Raw genomic sequence first — 19,714 nt, 5'->3', positions numbered from 1 at the left:
AAGTTCAGACCTGCTCTTACCTGGCGTAATCTGCACACGTTGAGTTTTGCACTCTTGGCCTACCAAATCCCACTACAGTGGAGGCAGCTGGTGATTTAAATGGCCAGCTGCCTGCGTAAAACATGCACGCGTGAATCCCGACCCAACTCCATTCCAGCCCCCGCAAACATAGGAAGAGCAATGTTTGGGGGCGGGACTTGCAATTTCTGGGCTCATCCGCCGTTTTTACCACGACTGAACGAAAATCCAGGCCAAAATATCCCACGGTACAATTTTAAAGAGTAGAGGCATTCTCCCTGGTGTCCTGATCAATATTTATCCCTCAACCAACACCACTAGAACAATGATATGGTCAGGATCACATTGCTGTTCATGGAACCTTATTCTGTACAAACTGGCTGCTGTACTTCTTTCGTTAAAACAGTGACTACATTTCAAAAAATACTTAATTGGATGTAAAGTGTTTGAGGTCATGAAAGATATTCTATAAATGCAAGTCTTTTTCTCCATTGTATCCCTCTAGCTGAAAATGAAGTTAGGCAAATCACAGTGAGGGTCTACTTACTTAACCTTGCCCTTCCACAACAACAAATCCTTGCAGCTGGACTCTGCAAGGTACAAGCTGCACCTCAGAAAAACATTCCAAGTATAAACCTTTGTGTATCAATGAATGGTTAAATTATTTGATGTCACTAAGGGACCCAAAACATCTACGCATGATGGGCAAGGTATCATCTCATGTTTGTAACCTGCAAATGGCCAATTACAGATTCAAGTAGGCTGCGAGGCCTTGACATGGTGGTCAGATTTAGTGCCAAGGCACTGATGCTCAATAAATAACAACTCACATTTGGCCATGTGTCCCCAAATTGAGCTGTCTTCCAACAACATTTGCTAGTTTTGAGTATTTCCCATAGTGCAAAGAAAACACAGTAAACCATGAAGATTGTTCAGTGCCTGACTCCCAAGGACCTCCAGCACAGAAGGGCCAGAGCTGCCCAGGCCACAACTGCACACAGTGTTCCTTTAATGCCTGTAAAAAGAAGCTTCTTGTAATAGACTTCAGAAACAAAGAGGCAGCAAAAAGGTTCAGCTTACTGCCAACTTGCAAAAAGACCAAGTCAGTCAGCTTTCCATATCCAAAACTCACTGGTGGGGAGTGGACGCAATTGTGAGTATGGAGACCAAAATGCTGGGGTTATCCCGAAATGATGAGAGAAACCATAAATCAGGGTTAACCCTCCCTTCCCTATCAAAGGGTGTTAGCAAAGATTCAGATGCACAGGAGGTAAGCACCTATTACACCTTAGGGTGAAGGCTACCTTTCTACGGTAAACTCCTAATCCAAGTGTAAACAAAACACAAAAACTATCTGAAACAGGTCAAACATAATGATTCAAATGAGATATTAAACTGTAAAAATCTGTAATGGCATTTTGCACCTCGCCTAGTTAGGCCAATAAACGGGGATACTTCCTCAAGTATTTGATTCATATATTTATTTTTTCAGTAAGACTTTGCCATACCTTTAAAAAGACAAGTATTTAGTGGGTTTGGGGGGGGGGGGGTGTGGAGGGCAGTGCGGGGGAAGGTGGCAGTCCAATCCTGGCAAGAAACTAATGAGGACCAAGACAACCCACTATTCTTATAACTGAACATTACAGCAATTATTAAAAGTAATTAATCATACTCTGGGAGCTGAAAAGCTTATCCTGTACCATACAAACACAGTACAACAGGAGACAGGGAACACAGCTGTGAGATGGAGCAAATCCAGCTGTTTTTGCCAACCTACACGTTTCCAGCAATTACATGGAATGTAGCTAAGTGTCTGCACAATAAAATGGAGAACAGAGGGACAGAATTAATTATTTATGCCTTCTACATTTAGTGCAACAATGTCAGCTAGTTTCTGAGAATTAGAAATGCAACAATTGCATTGAATCAGTGCACTAACCCCCACCCCTACCTTCAGTCACCTTAGCTGACATAAAGAATAAAGTTGCACGCTCCCACAACATAATTATTTTTATTTGTTTGCAATTCGCGACCTGTGCTAATTGTAGTGATGTCAGACAAGCCAGCAGTGGTTGGGTTGCTGCAACTGGCTTTAATGACCCAGGGTAGGGAAAGGAGGTGATGTTGGGAGATTTCCATCAATCTCTAGTGACTCTGTTGGAAAAATGTGCTCAAAAATGCATACCTCCCTTTGCCTAGTCATATTTTTTATTTTAAAAAGACCAATAAAACAGGAATTCTCTTTTCATGATTTGTGCTCTGTATTACCTCAAAAGTAAAGATTCAGTCTCACAATACAAAATGCAACAGTTTCTGTGCTGTGTTTTATTTGTTGTGCTACAAAATGTGTGGAGTAACAAACCTGCGATGCTGAACTCAATGATATTTGCAGAAAAAAAGAAACACCAATGTGGTGCAGAAACAATATCATTGTATCTTGCAGTGTCAAAGGCTATTCGGCCCATCGTGGCTGTACCAGCTCTTCAAAAGAACTACCTAATTAATTTCACTTGCCTGCTCTTTCCCCATAACCCTGCAATTATTTTCCTTTTCAAATACTTATCCATTTCCCTTTTGAAAGTCACAATTTTATGCACTTCCATCATCCTTTTGGACAGTGCACTCCAGGTCAACTTGCTGTGCAAATAAATTTTTCCTCATCTCCCCCTGGGAAACTTATTTTTGTGTGGTGCAATTAAATATAGTTGGTAACAATACAAGAACTATAATGTGTTTGGTAACTAATGTATTACACGTTAGCCACGTGAAAGAATCTTGCCTTTCACAGCAGTGTGGCTTTCTACAGACAAAAAGGGCACTATTAATAAGATCTGCTCAAAGTAACTGAAATGCATTCATTGATTATTGCTAACATAATGCAGAAGAGCAGTAATCAGTTGTTGCAACCTGTAGATCCCATCCTCTGTCCTTAGTATCTCATTAGTTACTGCATTATTGGTTATCAGATTCCTCGCTCCTTGCAAGGAATTCTATTTCCACACCACTAGATGGCATCCAGAATTATTAAATCAATTGGCAGAGATAACCATAAGATCAGAACTTTGCAAACTGTAGCAGGACAAGTTAAAACACATTCAGTGTTTCTGGTATATCAGGGAAGAGTTCAAAACATACAGCAAGCAGGACAAAACAAACAGAAAGTATAAAGAGATTAAAAAGAGAACTTGAAATGGGAACAAATGGTGACTACAGAAGTCTTGAAATGGAAAGTAAATTAAAATAAACTAAATTAAAATGAAAAAAAAAAACAAAAACTTGGCTCTAAAAGACAAATTAATAAAATGGAGGTGCAGTGGCGCCTGAATTACCCATCATAATGGAGAACCCCCTCCCCCCAACACCAACCAATGAGAATCCAGAATCCCCTATATTTAATCAGACAGTGAGCTTTTAAGTTTTTCATTAGTCTATTTAGATTACCTCAAGCTACATTGTATTTTAAAAATGCTAAGTCAAGAACCTGGGGACTGCGGAAGTACATTAAAGGGACAGTGCACTCCAGGTCATAACTTGCTTTGCAAATAAATTTCTCATCTCCCCCTGGGAAATTTATTTGTGTGTGGCGCAATTAAATATAGTTGGTAACAATACAAGAACTATAATGTGTTTGGTAACTAATGTATTACACGTTAGCCACGTGAAAGAATCTTGCCTTTCACAGCACACAATTGCATTTTAGCTGTTACCTGCAAAACAAACCCAGGCTGACCAAAATTCTTGCAGAGAATCAATATTGTGGAAAACTGGAGCGATAGTAAACAAAATTCCACTGCAAACAGGTCAAGTATGAGGTAAAGTGCATATCTATATATGTTCTGAAGAAGAAGAATACAAATGGGAAAGTTAAAAATTGGGTCTATGAAAACAGAAAACTCTTCAGTTGATTCTTCAGTGGTTTTAACAAAAATTCTAATTTACTTCCTCAAAACAAGAACAGGAGTAGACCATTCAGTCCCTTGAATCTGTTCAACCGTTCAGCTAAATCATTTGTACTGATTTGTACAGGTCTGTGAAAAATTGCTTCCTGATTTCACTTGCGAATGGCCTGGCTCTAATTTTAAGCTTATGCCCTAAAACTTTCTTAAAGATATCAAATTTTAGCAAAGAGTTAGTACCTTCACAGCCATTATGGTTCCGCTGGGTGCATGTCGCACTTTCTCCACCACTCCATATGCTCCTCGGCCCAGTTCATTGATGGGTACCAAATCATCAGCTTCCACCTCGAAATTCTGCAATTACATCACACAGATAAATATCAAACTGGTTCTAAAGAGCTGGGGAATAGAAATCTAAAACTGCTGCATGATGCAACTTTTTCATGTGCCAACACAGATGGAGCAAAAAGATTTGAGCCCAATCGTGCCTCGTTTATCCAGGACACAGCACCAAGTGAAGTGAAAGATTGGTAGGGCAGATCATCCCAGGCTACTATCACACACCACCTAACAGGAGCTAGCAGATCAGAGAATTGGCAGACAAGTAAAGAAAAAATGAAAAAATTGAATCAGGCAAATACATTTTTGATCATTTTCTCATGATACAGTACATATAGGTAGATTGTTATTAAATGCTTCTGTTTCTGGTGTTTGCTCCATGTAATAAAACTGGCAGCCAGCCATAAACATCAGTTATTTTCTTATTTATCATATTTCAGCTCATTTTCCTGATGAAAGGGGGAATTTTTCCTCCCCATCGCATTTCATTCTGCAGGCTCGTGACACTCAATGAGCTTATTTCTATAGGTCTTGCTCATCGGGCTGTAAAATACCTGCATAGCTTTAAAGTCAGATTATTTTCACTGTAAAGTAAGGCTTATTTTGAAAACACGGGAGGTCCCATGTACCAAGTGCTTGGTGCATGCGCATGGAAGATTTGCAATAAATCTTTACATTTGTTGCAACACCTCAAAATTGTACACTTGCCTGCAATATTGGAAAGGGTTTTAACAGCTTAATTGAGGAAACTATGTAACATGCTCAAACAATATCAGCTAATCAATTTTGAACAGCACATCAGAAAGGCCATAAAAAGGATGACAAATATCAAACAAGCTTTATGTAGAAACATCTACAAACACAGCAATCTTCTATTAAAACAGATTCCTAACATGATCCTGCTGTTTTTTATTTTATACTGTGTACATTGACATGGTTGCTTGTCCCCATTTGATTTTCAGACCCGGGATTTGTTTTATTTCTCTACACGAAAACTTCAAAAATTCATCAAAATTAAATGTATATAAATTGAGATCAAGTTTACCACCAATTGAACGGGTGAGGTAGGGGATGAGTTGAGTCTCTGCAAAATGACTGATTCATCGACTGTCTAGTGCTCCTAGATTATCCTGTAAAATCTGCACCAATCAAGTAACAAAATATCACTGGGTCTTTTTGAATAAACACAAAATACTTTGCATTTTTCAAGTAGTGCAGCTTGCTTGAATAAAATCAGCGCTACAGAATTTTTGCTAAGACCATTCTACATTACATAATGACAAACTACCACAGTTGCAATGGTTAAATCTAATCCTTAAATCATAACTCTAATGACACACGCTCACAGCCTTAATTTGATCCCATGCCATTTTGAGATCCAACAGAATAATGTGGTAATATTAGAATGTCACTTCATGTGTGTGAGGTTTAGACATCAACATTGAGATGGCGAGGGTGGTCTGCTGGGAACTGAGATTACTGGAGGGTTCAACTGACTTAAACTGCAACAGTCATGTCAAAAATAGGGCAGCATCAAGTCCTGCTTGATGCAATAAGATGGGACAACCACAACAAAATCACCTACTTTTGCCACACTTATATACAAACAGAAACAGCAATGTCATTAAGTGCCCCAAGTCTAGGTCGTATAAGAAATCAATGGCCATGTACCATGCCACTTTTTTCATACATGTAACACTCATATGACGTGATCCCACAAGCAACTTATTGAGAGCCAGTCAAATACACACAAACAGTTACAATCATTCCACTTTTAAAAGCTTCTCTTAAATGCATCACATCCTGCTGGCTCTAAATAACTGACTGAAGCTGCATCCTAATGATGAACTTTAATCAATAATTACAAGCTTATTGTATGCAGAGAAAATCAGAAGAAAATCTTTGCTTAACTAATATAATATAGCTCTGAAGAAGAGTCTTACAGACTCGAAACATTACCCGTTTCTCCCTTCACAGATGCTGCCAGACCTGCCTCCTTTCCCTCCCCGTCGGCAGACAAGCTGTGGATACCAAAAAGGCTTGCTTAAGGTGGGGGTAGGTCCCGGGATCAAACCTCTTTGGTTCCATCACCCATGGAATGGGTTGGAGTCTAGACGGATCAGTTCCAACCCAAAATGGAAATCAATATCCAATGATGTAAATGGAACCTCTGACTTCCATATTAAAAAGGAGCCCATCACTTGGAACAAGCATGCACTTTGTAGGTAAGCTCCTTTCAAAATGAAACCAGCTATATCGTCAGGATTGAGAGAGTGGAAAGGCAAGCCATCCCATCGTACCCTGCTACCAACCATTAACACCAGGGCGAAGGGAATGAAAATCAACCCCGCTATGTTCCAGTCTGGAGAGGAAGATTCTTACCAAAATATGAAAATGGCAATAACAAAGAGTCTGTCAATCACCTCTTCACAATGATGAAGCCCCATTAAGTTACTTTGCTAGGGAGAAAGTACTGCATTTTAGAGATGCAATCTCTTGGGATGATACATCAAGTCTGGTTCCTCCTATTCCTGTGGCTCATGTGAATGTTAAAAAATCCTGCAATCTCTTGGGATGATACATCGAGGCTGGTTCCTATGCCTATTCCTGCTGCTCATATGAATGTTAAAAAATCTCAAGGCACTAATCAGAGAACATGGAATTCCCGCAGTGCCCTAATTAACATTCTGCCCTCAACCAAAGGTACCAAATGGTAGAATAAATGATACTTCATCATATGTTGTTTTTGGGAGCTCACTGGGTCCAAGGGGACTGCTATGTTTTCCTCCACATCACTGTCACTGCATGTCAAAAGGTAACTGTTATACATGGTGTGCTTTGGGGCATTACTAGAGGCATGAAAAGCTGTTTACATAAATTGATTTTCGTTCTTTCGTGCGCTATTTAGTCATTTACAATTGCAGCAAGAACTTTACATTGCCATGATTATTTTTGGAAGGATTACAGAAGGATAAGAATAGATGCCCTTAAAGATTTAAGATAGCTTAGTATTTGTTAGGCTGACTGTACAAACCAGGTTCAATTCCTGGTCAGCAATCCTGGCTAGGGAGGGAGACAAGCTATGAGAAAAAAAGATAGGGTTTTCCAGACATTTCGTTAGGTCTGAGCCTTCTTATTTAAACACATTGCAGTTGCAAGATAGTGACAGGAGGGCTGTCAACATGTCAATTATATTCTGATAAATGCAAGCCTCCTTCGAACAGTTAGCTTCTGTAATTGAATATTCCATCAACCAACAATTCAGATACAGTAAACCATCCCAGCAATAATACTGGATTGGCTACACGTTGTCACCAGCACAATAAACTACTGACCTGACACTGAATCACCTCCATCTCTTTTAGATGACTTATTTCAGATAGTGTATATGATTTTACTGGGTAAAGGGCATATTTTTCTCTTGTTAAAGAAACTACCGCAGCAGTTTTTCTAAATAACTACATCAAATAGTCATATTAGATCTGCTTGTGTCAGTTTAAAGTACAGTGCAGTTGGCTGGCGCTCTTTTTAAACAGCAAAATATCCTCAACCAACTAACGTTGGAGGGTCTATCATGGTTTCTGCTAACATATAAATGGTGCAAGGCTATGCAGATGGAAATGCTTCTCACCTCTGTGGAACACTGGATTTTATTATGGTAAATGTTGCAGAAAACATACACCAGCCCGCACTTGCAAATCTACTGTTAGATGTATTTCCGTGATTGAGCAGCACTTGCTGCACAATCCTGAGTGCATTAATAGCTACATTAACAACCAATTTAAGATAATCAGTCGAGCTCGTAATGTGGATCATTTACACTTGCTAGAAATGACATACATTCATATGCAGGGACCCAGTCTCTGCAAACAAAAGGAATACATTCAAGCCCTGTGCCTTTTTGAATTACCCGGAAGCATGGGGAGCCTGTTGTTCCATGTTGCTTTCTCTATGGCAACACCTTGGCTAGAGTTGACTTGCCAACAAATCGGCACCCCTTTTCTCCTGTAGTATAAATTGTTGTGATTGTTTGAAATTTAGTATTCTTGCATTTGACCTGATGAATGCAAGACGAAAAGCTTCAATAACAATATACAAGGAATAAGTTTTCTCTTTCTCTTGCTACAAAAAGGGTTTCTAATGAAGGGCTACTCTGACAATCAACAGGTTAAAAAACAAAGGCTTTCAATTCAGTAGTTCATACTAGTCTACACCGAATTGTGCGATTTGCCCCAACAGGAGGACTTGATAGCATGAAACTTATACTGCCACATCACAATTCAGGTCCAATCTACACCAATACTGAAATCGAATGAGAAGTCAAGATGGGTAAAATTGTCTAATCCAGAGATATTATCACTATCTTGTGATATAACTCAAAAATAATAATAAACCCTTTACAGTCTTTGCATACTTCCATTTGATATTTGTATTTCTTTGCTTTTGTACCTAAATTTTGAAATTCTCACACTTGTGTTCAAATCCCTCCATGGCCTCGTCCCACCCTATCTCTACAACTTGCTCCAGCCCTACATTGCTCCAAGATATCTGCATACCTCCAATTTTGGCCTCTGATGCATTTTCATTTCTCCATAATTGGTAGTCATGCCTTCAGCTGCCTAGGTCCCTAAAACTCTCATGATATCTCTCCTCCTTTAAGACACTCCTTCACGGTCAGCTGTGGTTCAATGGTTCGCACTCTCTCCTCTGAATCAGAAGGCTGTGGGCCCTAGTCCCAAAGGATTTTTGATACTCGTCTTAATACCTCTTCACGTAACTTGGCATCAAGCCTGGGATTTTCCGGCCCCATCGTGGTGGGACCCGCCACGGGAAATTCGGCGGCCCAGCCAAAAGCCCATTGACTTTTGGCAGGACCGGACCATCCCAGCAGCAGGCAAGGCCGGAAAATCCTGCCACAAATGTTGTATTAGTATTGCTCCTGTGAAGTGCCTGGGCATGTTTACAATGTTAAAGGCACTATATAAATGCAAGTTGCTATTTCCACTTAATAATAAAAATAAATATATTAGTTGTTTGAGCTGAAAACACTCTGGTCTGAGTTTGATATTCCACTGAGCAGAGTGGTATTGTACAATGGGATTACTGTTTACCTGTAATCTTGTAAACAGGTTACTGCAACTAATGACAATTGCAAATATTTTGAGTCATAGTATTCTGCAGGGCATAGTTCTGAAGAAGTACAACTTTCAGAACATAGGTCTACTTACTAATGTGAAACCACAGTAAGAAAAGCCACACATTTTAACAGTTGAATCGATAAAAGAAAATTCACTTGAAATTCTGCTTGATTAAAATGTCAGAAACATTTTAAATAAAATATACTAAAATGTTTACAACATGGGATAGTGACTGATTTCACCAAGGTTCGTAGAGTTTTATAAAGAAAATGGACATTATATCTCGTGCTACACAGTCCAAGTCCTATTAACCAAACTCACATTTAACATAGCTTGTTTGAATTTATAGATACCCATTACGTTTGATTATCAGGTTGTAAATATTAACATAACCCAAAGACACAACAACAATCTATGTTTACATAGTATCCTTAATGTAGCAAAATATCCCAAGGCGCTTAACAAGAGCGTTATCAAAGTTTGACACTGAGCCACATATTAAGGCAGATGACCAAAAGCTTGTTCAAAAAAAAAGTAGGTTTTAAGGAGAAGTAAAGGGAAGGCGGGGATTCAAGAACTTAGGGCCTTGGCAACTGAAGAAATGCTGCCAATGGCAGAACAATTAAAATCAGGTGATGCTCAACAGGCCAGAATTGGAGAGCAGAGATATCTCAGGGCTGTATGGTTGTAAAAGGTTCTGGAAATAGGGAGGGGCCAAGGCCACGGAGGGATTTGAAAATAAGGCCGAGAATTTTTAAATCCCGGAATTGCTTAATCAGGAGTCCATGTAGGTCAGCTAGCACAGGGCTGATGAGTGAACAGGACTTGCTGGGAGTTGGGACTCGAGCAGCATGGTTTTGGATGACCTCAAGTTTACAGAGGATAGAACATGGAAGGCCAGCCTAGTGTGCATTGGAATTATTAAGTCTAGTGGTACCAAATGTATTTTTGAGGATTTCAGCAGCAGATAAGCTGAGGAAAGAAAGGTTCAAGGATGGAATTAGGCAAACTTAACTGATGGCACAGGTATGTGGTCCGAATATCATCCCGGAGTCAAATATGATACCAACCTTGCGAACTGTCTGTTTCGGTCTCAGACAGTTGCCAGGGTGGGGAATGGAGTCAAAGGCTAGGGAACGAAGCTTGTGGTGAGGACAGAAGACAATGGCTATGAAGGAATATGTACAGAGGATAATAGCAGAAATGATAGAACAGTGAAAGCAGAGGGTGCAAAGAGGCTAATGTACAGCTCTTCAATATTAAGAGTCGCTCTGATCATGCTACAAACCACTAAAAGGAAAATGCATCTCTCACAACAGAGACTGTCTATATACATAAGACTGTTTTTAAAAAATATATCCAATGTATTTCTGTAGCATAAATGCTAACTCAACATAGGAAGAGTAGACTATTCAGCCCCTCAAGCCTGTTTTGCCATTCAATTAGGTCATAGCTAATCTGTATCTGAAATCCATCTTTCCACTCATCTTTATTCTGTAACCCTTCACCCTTGCCAAACAAATCTCAACTCTCCTCATCTCCTTGGATCATGCCTTTAAATTCTCAACAACCAATGTTCATGTTATAAATATAGAAAATTTCATAGCTCTATTCCCCTTAGGCTGATTCCTTGGAATTTCAGCTGTTCTAACATCTGCCTAAACATTCTGTACCATAATTGGGCATTAAGAATGCAAATAGGGAAAACATAACTAAAGAATTCATAGTACGTAAGGAACCTTTGGCTATATTCCTTGCACAGCTTGTGAACTGAGGGCTGAGGGAGTGCCTCAGACATGGAAAACCACAGTAACATGAAGCTGTCAAGTGTCCATGCCCCAGATTTTGGTCCATTACATCCTATTGGCAAGTGTTTGAGACTTCCTGTGCTGTGACTTGTGCACTGTGCCCAACCCTATTGCTTTGAAGATGCCAACATTTGCAATGGTTTTGGGAGGTGTATAGTACTTCCTTTAACATGTGACAATCTTTCTACAGTTCACTGAAACATTTTTTTTTAAATAAGAGCATTGGTTGTAGAGGTTTTTTATGGTTGATTTAATCTTTGTGATTGATTACCATGGGCTGATTTATAGTATAGTCCAGTGTAAGTGGAAACTCTCTCGTTGAATAACTAAGGATCAAAGAGAAAAATGGGAAGAAAATGCCAAAGGGGAAAATCTAACCTGTACCAGCAGTCTAAAATGGGCTTGTAGAGAATTAGCAGACAATTTTTCACTGCACCTGATCTTCTTTCTGCTGTAGTTCATATAGATTGATAGTTCAAACTCTTTTTGGAGCATTGTTCCCCAGTCTTACTGTTGCTTTCGTGTCATCAGGAAATTAAAAAGCTTGCCAATATTTCCAAACCAATAAAAATTGAAGTGGTGAAAAATCAGCTGTCATTTCGCTCGTGTGGACCAATTTCACCCCACAAGAGTTTCAGAACTTAAGTACCCAGATTCCAGGATACAGCACCCATATGTTTAATACTGCCTCAACTATCTCATGTATACTACAATAAAGGGTTATTTGTATTGAACATGATGTTGTGTTGTATTTAATTATCTGATAGGCCCACCTTTGATTAATAACAGGGAAAGAAATAATCCTGTGGATTCAGAGTCATAACAATTAAATTCAATCTGTATTCAGTATTGTAAGAAAGGTGGATGAGGACCCTCAAGAGAAGTAAATACATCCAAGTTGAGATGTGGCTTCTGAACAAACTAATCCTCTTCTAGACGCTCCGCCAGTTCTTGCATTTCCAATGTGTTTGGGTTAAGAGAGGGGTCAAGTGAAAAAATCTCCCACCTGAAATAGGCAAGTGTCATTTTTTTCCTGTGACTTAAATAACAGTGTCTACAGCAACTGAAATGAATGCACTGTAACAGAATGACCAGTGGATCCTAGGCACTCAGCAGCAAAGCTACTTAATGCAGAACAAGCTTGAGAAGCTAAATGGCCTATGCTCTTATGTAAATTTAAATAGCCAAAACAAAGACTCTTATTGCAGTTGAGGCCATTTCTGACCTATTATCATGTTTTTCCTTTTGGCACATTGCTTATTATGTTCATATTTGAGCCAATTGTTTTATTGTTTGTAGCATATTGGGGTTTGTCAATGGGAATTCCCTGTGTGAGGTTTTGGGAAGAGGAACAGAACAGAACTGGAGCTATGCCAGGCCAGTCAAGGTGCACAAAAGGCACTCTGTGCCCAACCACATCCACAGACAGAGGTGGCTAGACTTTGCTTTGGCAGACAATTATTGTACTCGGATGCTCCAGCTCAACTCCAACAGCAGCATTGATAGTACAAATTTGTGTGCATACCTGCCTAACAATTATATTACATGGTTCTTCAGAAACTCCACCCCCACCAAACCTCTCAGTAAGATGTCAGCCATGGCTCAGTGGATTGTGCTCTTTCCTCAGAGTCAAGGCTGTGGGTTCAAGTCCCACTCCAGAAACCTGAGCCCATAATCCAGTGTGACATTCCTACGCAGTACTGAGGGAGCACTAGTGTTGGGAGATCTTTCAGAAGAGATGTTAAACAGAAGATCCCGTCTTTGTGATGCTGTATGAAAGTTGACATGTTAAGTGACTACTAGCCTGCAGCATCTAACTTTCTTGCAGAACACCTGCGGTCTGTCCACAAGAAAGACCCAAACCTCCCTGTCGCTTGCCATTTTAACACTCCACCCTGCTCTCTTGCCCACATGTCTGTCCTTGGCTTGCTGCATTGTTCCAGTGAAGCCCAACGCAAACTGGAGGAACAGCACCTCATCTTCCGACTAGGCACTTTACAGTCTTCCGGGCTGAATACTGAATTCAACAACTTTAGATCTTAAACTCCCCCTCCCCCCATCCCCATCCCGTTTCTTCCCCCTCCCCCCCCTTTTTTAAAATTTATATATATTCTTCTTTTCCCACCTATTTCCATTATTTTTAAATCTACAACTAATACCTTGTTAGTCTTTCCACCCCACCCCGACTAGAGCTGTACCTTGAATATCCTGCCATCCATTGTTAATTAGCACTTTTCTTAGATAATATTACCACCTTCAACACCTCTTTGGTCCTTTTGTCTGTGACATCTTTTGATTATCTGCTCCTATCACTGCTTGCTTGTCCCCACAACCACCCCACCTTCAACTTCTCTCTCCCCCACCTCCCACCTTAAACCAGCTTACATTTCACCTCTCTCCTAACTATACTTCAGTTCTGTTGAAGGGTCATGAGGACTCGAAACGTCAGCTCTTTTCTTCTCCACCGATGCTGCCAGACCTGCTGAGTTTTTCCAGGTAATTCTGTTTTTGTTATCTAACTAACTGCACCTGTTAGGATGCTAACAACCATAATTTTCTTTGGCTATATTCTTATCTAAATGACACTGGCTGCAGGAAGTGTCTTCAGAGTCTGGCAAATGCAAGACAGCTAGTGACAGAACCATTCTGCCCAGATCTCAAACCTGCATGTTGCCTTTGTTTTTCTTTATCATATTTTAATTGTTGCCCCTCAGTTTCGACAAAAATTACTAATCAGTTGAGATGCCAATTGTCTCCATCCTTTATATATTACTTATATGAAATTTTCTGCTCCCACTAACATTCTGTATGTTACATTTGACCTAATCTACACCAGGATCTCTGAATGCTGATGCAAATGAGCTGACCCAGAAAATGAAGTACTCTTAGCATGTTACTATTTAGACAGGTTTGGAATGCATTCTTTAGCCATTCTGGCAGGGCTTGCAGAGCAGGGAAAACTCAGGTTACTTGCCTTTGAACAAATATCTAGGCACCTAATGAACAAATACCTTGTCTTGTCATCTGAGTGATGGTACAAAAGAACTACATAACTGAGATACAGTTACTGACGAGTGGTTAAGCAATCATGGTCACGTGTCTGCATAGAGGGAGTGTGATCTCCAAAACACTGGAGGAGCTGAACAACAACAAATTTGACTTTACGACCATAAACCAGCACTTATAGGGATAGAAACTAGTCTTAGGATGTAGCACTAAATAGGTATTATTGTATCAGCCACCTGATATAATCCACACACCAAATATACAGATCCATTACCTTCAATAGAACTGAATATCAAATGGGGTGTATAATAGGTGGATGATGCGTAATGTATTTAGCAAGATGAATTTCTACCCCATAATATCTGGATAAGTAAAATTTCATCAATATTATTCCAGAGGCGGGACTATTTCATAACATATAATAAAGAAGCATTTTTCTCCCTGGAACTTCCCCAAACCAGCACAAAGCAGTAGCTGAGAAGCGGAGGTGAATTGCTCCCTGTACTTGGTCAGCACTACACCACTGGGATAAGGTTCAAAGTGATAATTCATCTAAAGTTGTTCCCTTTTCCAGAGTCAAAATGAATTGGAGCATAGAGATTAGTGACCACTAGGATTGCCAACTCTAGTTAGACATATTCCAGGAGGCTTCATCGCATGAACTCCTAGCTCCAACTGTTCCACCCCCACACCCTTACCAATGGTTCCCTCGACATGTCCATCCGATCAGTGCACTGCCTTCCTACATTACCTGATCAGATGATTCTTGAACATCAGTCAAAGACATTTTATTCCCTTCCTGCTTTGTTTTAAAAGTCCCTATGATTTTTGTCCTGGGATTGCTCCTTAAGGAAGGGTTGGCAATGCAAGTGACCACAAATCTAATGGCTGGAGCTCCGGAGTAAACAGTGTTCTCCATATGCTCAACGGTGCATCTGATAAGAGATCATCCACCTGAAACGTTAACTCTGTTTCTCTCCACAGATGCTTTTTTTAAAAAATTCATTCATGGGGTATGGGCTTTGCTGGCTGGGCCAGCACTTATTGTCCATGAGAAGGTGGTGGTGAGCTGCTTTCTTGAACTGCTGCAGTCTGTGCGGTGTTGATACACCCATAGTGCTGTTAGGTAGGGAGTTCCAGGATCTTGACCCAGCAACAGTGAAGAAATGGCAATATATTTCCAAGTCAGGATGGTGAGTGACTTGGAGGGGAACTTTCAGGTGGTGGCGGTGTTCCCATCTATCTGCAGTCCTTGTCCTTTTAGATGCTAGTGGTCATGGGTTTGGAAGGTGCTGTCTAAGAAGCCTTGGTGAATTCCTACAGTGCATCTTGTAGATGGTACACACTGCTGCTACGTGCATCGGTGGTGAAGGAAGTGAATGTTTGTGGATGTGGTGCCAATCAAGCGGGCTGCTTTGTCCTAGATGGTGTCGAGCTTCTTGAGTGTTGTGGGAGCTGCACTCATCCAGGCAAGTGGGGAGTATTCCATCACATTCCTGACCTGTGCCTTGTAGATGGTGGACAGGCTTTGGGGAGTCAAGAGGTGAGTTACTCGTCGCAGGATTCCTAGCCTCTGACCTGCTCTTGTAGCCACAGTATTTATATGTCTGGCCTGCTGAGTATTTCCAACATTTTCTGTTCTTAGTGCATCTGATTATCCTGGGGAAGTATGTAAAATGATGATCCCACCATATTGTTACTTGTAGATTTTTGGTGATATTGGGGAGAATTTTCTCCCTGTCGAGGGGGTTGAGCAAGGGTGGGCGTGGGCGGGCACGCAGCCGATCAGCACCCACGATCCGCTGGGCACCGCCATTTTATGTGGGCGGGCCAATTAAGGCCCGCCCAGCGTGATGCACGCCCGGAAGCGCTGAGCGCTCCCTGTGTAGGTGGGTGGGTGAGTTTGGGAGGGAGGGGGGTTGTCTGAGTTGGGGAGTGCGCTCTTTGCCGCGCATACGCACGGAAGAGCTTAGAAATCTCCCTGAGGCACTGAATCTCAGGGAGATTATTCAATGTTTTATAAGTAGAAATAAAGGTAAAAAAAAACAATTTAAGGGCACGTCCCCTCATGTGAAACTGTCACATGAGCTGGGACATGTCCATTAATTTTATTAAAAACTTTTCAAACACTTTAAAAACGTTCATGAAACCTCATCCTAACCGTAGATGAGGTTCCATGAAAAATGCGAAGGCCGCCTGGGCTCTTCGCCTGCCCGCCAACCTTAAGCTTGGACTTGCAGCTCAGCTAATTGCTTTATTGGCTTGACAGTTCAGCAGGCGTGCGGCCAAGTCGGCTGCGCACCCGCTGAACTGAAAATCTAAATGGCGCACGGTGACGTCGGGACACACGCCCAATGTCACCGCACATCATTTTACATGTCAGCCTGCGGGTCCTGCCCCTGCACGCCAACGGGAAAATTCTCCCCATTATAATGTAGGCTTCCAAGATATTGCAAAACATTAGAGAGAGCTTTCTGCAGGCATTGAAGAAACACTTGCACTGATTACTAGCATAAGATTGAAAGTCAAAAGTTTGCCTAAAGGAATGACCTAAATTCATACGGTTTTCAGTTCATCATATATCCCAATTTATCTCAGCTGTTGCACAAGCTGGTTCTGTAGATTATTATTGATGAGTTAGGAAACCCCTAACCATTGCTTACAGCCACACAAGAAATCCTCTCTCCTTTTTGCAAGGGCATTTTCTTTGTAAATAGGCTTGAAATCACTCAGAAATATCTATCCGCCAGTGAGTTACAAAAGGGGTATAAACTCAGGATTTATACTAAAAGCATAAAAAGGGAAGCTAAAAGGACAATTTTTCATGCAAAGCATTTCCATGCTGAAGGTTCTCTGCAAGTGGCTATTGAAATTGAACCAACTGATGGGAAATTAGACAAATGCATGAAGAAGGTTATTAATGGAGATGAGTAAGCACAGAAATATAGGACTTCAATTCTAGTTCTAGTAAAGGAAACATGGGTGCCTTAGAAGCAGAGTTGAAATTATAGTGGCGAATAAGGAAATGCAGAGGCATATATTCAAATATTTGAATTTATCTTCACAATAGGAGACACAGAAAACATACCAGAAATAGTGGGGAACCAAGAGTCTAATGAAAGCAAGAAAAAGTAATTGATGTTAGTAAAGAAACAGTGCCGGATTATTAGTTACAATGACATCTTCCAAAATTCTATAGATTCTGGAACAGCCATCCCAGTGGACTGGAAGGTAGCAAATATAACATCAGTATTCAAGAGCGAGAGCAAGAAAACAGGGTACTACAAACCAGTTAGCCTTGCTCTAATTTAAAAAAAACAGGTGAATGATGACACTGGAGGCAATCTTTATTCAGTCTTACATTTATTTATGGAATGAAATATTACAAGCAAATACCTCCTTACTCAACCACAATTTCAGTAAGTGTCTCTCTATGTGTGCCTAGGTGAAACCCCAATTGATATCCTCCACCTACTTATAATTAAACACAATTAGTATGCAATTAACGAGCCTGACACCAGTCATTGGGAAATTGTTCAAATCCATTAGTAAGGAAATGGTAACAGGCACTTGGAAGATCGTGACATTATTCGACAGAGTCAACATGATTTTATGAAAGGGAAATAGTGTTTGAAAAATCTATTGAGTTTTTTTTGAGGACGTAGCTAGCAGTTAGCGAAAGGGGAACCAGTGGTATAATATATCTGGATTTTCAAAAGGCACTTGATAAGGTGCCACATAAAGAGGTTAACATACAAGATAAGAGCTAATGGGTTGGGAGGTAATACATTTGCATGGAGAGAGGATTGGTTAAAGGACAGAAAAGAGTAGGAATAAATGGACATTTTCAGTTTGGCATGCTTTTACTAGTGGCATGTCAAAAGGATCAGTGCTGGGGCCTCAACTATTTACAATCTATTGTAATTATTTAGTTGAAGGGACTGAGTGCAGTGCATCCAAGTTGGCTGAAGATACCAAGCTAAGTGGGAAAGCAAGCTGAGGAGGATATAACAAGTCTGCAAAGGGATATTGATAGGTTAAATGAGTAGGCAAGAGGTGGCAGATGAAGTATATTGTGGAGAAATGTGGGGTTATTCACTTTGGTAGGAAGAATAGAATAAATAATTTTTTATTTTTAAATGGTGAGAAACCATGGTTTTCAGAAAGATTTGGGTGTCCTTGTACACAAAACTCAAAGTTAACGTGCAAGTGCAACAACTGGGCTTTGAAGAGATCATAAATTGAGTACTGCATAGAGTTTTGGTCCCTGTGTCTAAGGAAAAAAAAACAGCCTTGCCTTAGAGGAAGTGCAACAGAGGTTCACTAGCTTGTTTCCTGAAATTGGAAGGTTGTCCCATGAGGAGAAATCAAATAGGATGAGCTTATATTGTCAGCAATTTAGAAGAATGAGAGGTCATTTCATTGAAATGTAAAAAATTCTGAGAAGACTTGACAGGGCAGATGCCAAGAGGCTATTTCCCCTGTCTGAAGAGCCTAGAACTTGGGGTCATAGGACCAGATTTTTTTCTCCTGAGGCAGGTAGCTCAAGTCAGGGAATTTCCCAGCTTGGCATACCCACCTCAGGAAAAAGTTCCCCTAATGGCATGATTTTCATTCCAGGGACGTAGGTAGAGTCAGGCCCGTGCTATTCCCCTGCCCCCAGACAGATCGGAGGCGCCACAGGGGTTGCTGGGTGCCAAGGCCATAGCGGCTGTTGAGCCCATCTCGGTTCTCTGGGACTTTGTCCCACTTGTTTTGTTAAACATTAGGCCCTCTAGCCCTCACTCCTCGCATCCTATTATCACCCTATCCACGCTAACATGCTCCCCATTGGCCCCTTACAGCTCCATGTCACATTAATTCCAACTCACGCCAACCCATGCCCCCATCTATCACCCATTACCCTTACACTCTCCCAGCCCTCACTCCTCATACCCTATCACCACCACCACCACCACCCCCATCCATTCCTCATGCCCCATCCATGCTAACTCATGTCCCCCCATTGGCCCCTTATAGACACACATCACCTTAATTCCAACTCACCGCCAACCCATGCCCCCATCTACCAATCTTCCTTACACCCTCCATGCCAACTCACGCAGTAAGTAATCCGCCAGTAAAGTACTCAGTGCAAACTTTTATCTACCATAGGTAGACCTCCGGAGCCATATTGAAATAAAGATCTATTACAGCTTTCACTATAATAAAAAAAACACTCCCAATCATGAAAATACATTCAAATCTTCAAAGACCCTCAAGTACTTAAGCCCTTATCAATACAAAAAGACTTGTATTCATAGTCCCACATCAAAGACAGCTAATCCTTTAATAACCTATTTGAGCTGTCAATCAAACTGAACTTACACCACCTGCCTACCCCACCCACCCGGGATAAATTGTAGGTTGTGGAAAGCAACCAACCAACAATAATAATAATAATAATAATATGATAGCCCTGGAGTGATGACATCAAACAGCTATTGTAATTGCTACAACAGATTTTTCC

General features: G+C 40.7%; 1 protein-coding gene across 4 annotated transcripts in view; it reads right to left on the bottom strand.

The window, feature by feature from the left end:
* The window catches only part of LOC144690765 (dual specificity mitogen-activated protein kinase kinase 3-like), a 104,355-nt gene that overhangs the window by 15,428 nt on the left and 69,213 nt on the right, over positions 1-19,714 (bottom strand). For all 4 annotated transcript variants that reach the window (XM_078558572.1, XM_078558571.1, XM_078558574.1 and 1 more), the window contains one exon: positions 4,155-4,268. In XM_078558572.1, the coding sequence (XP_078414698.1) occupies positions 4,155-4,268 (114 nt within the window). The remainder of the gene's footprint in view (positions 1-4,154; positions 4,269-19,714) is intronic.

The sequence above is a fragment of the Cetorhinus maximus genome, chromosome 15, assembly GCF_964194155.1.
Source record: "Cetorhinus maximus chromosome 15, sCetMax3.hap1.1, whole genome shotgun sequence".
Classification (NCBI taxonomy): Eukaryota; Metazoa; Chordata; class Chondrichthyes; order Lamniformes; family Cetorhinidae; genus Cetorhinus; species Cetorhinus maximus.
This window is presented reverse-complemented; position numbering and strand designations above follow the sequence as displayed.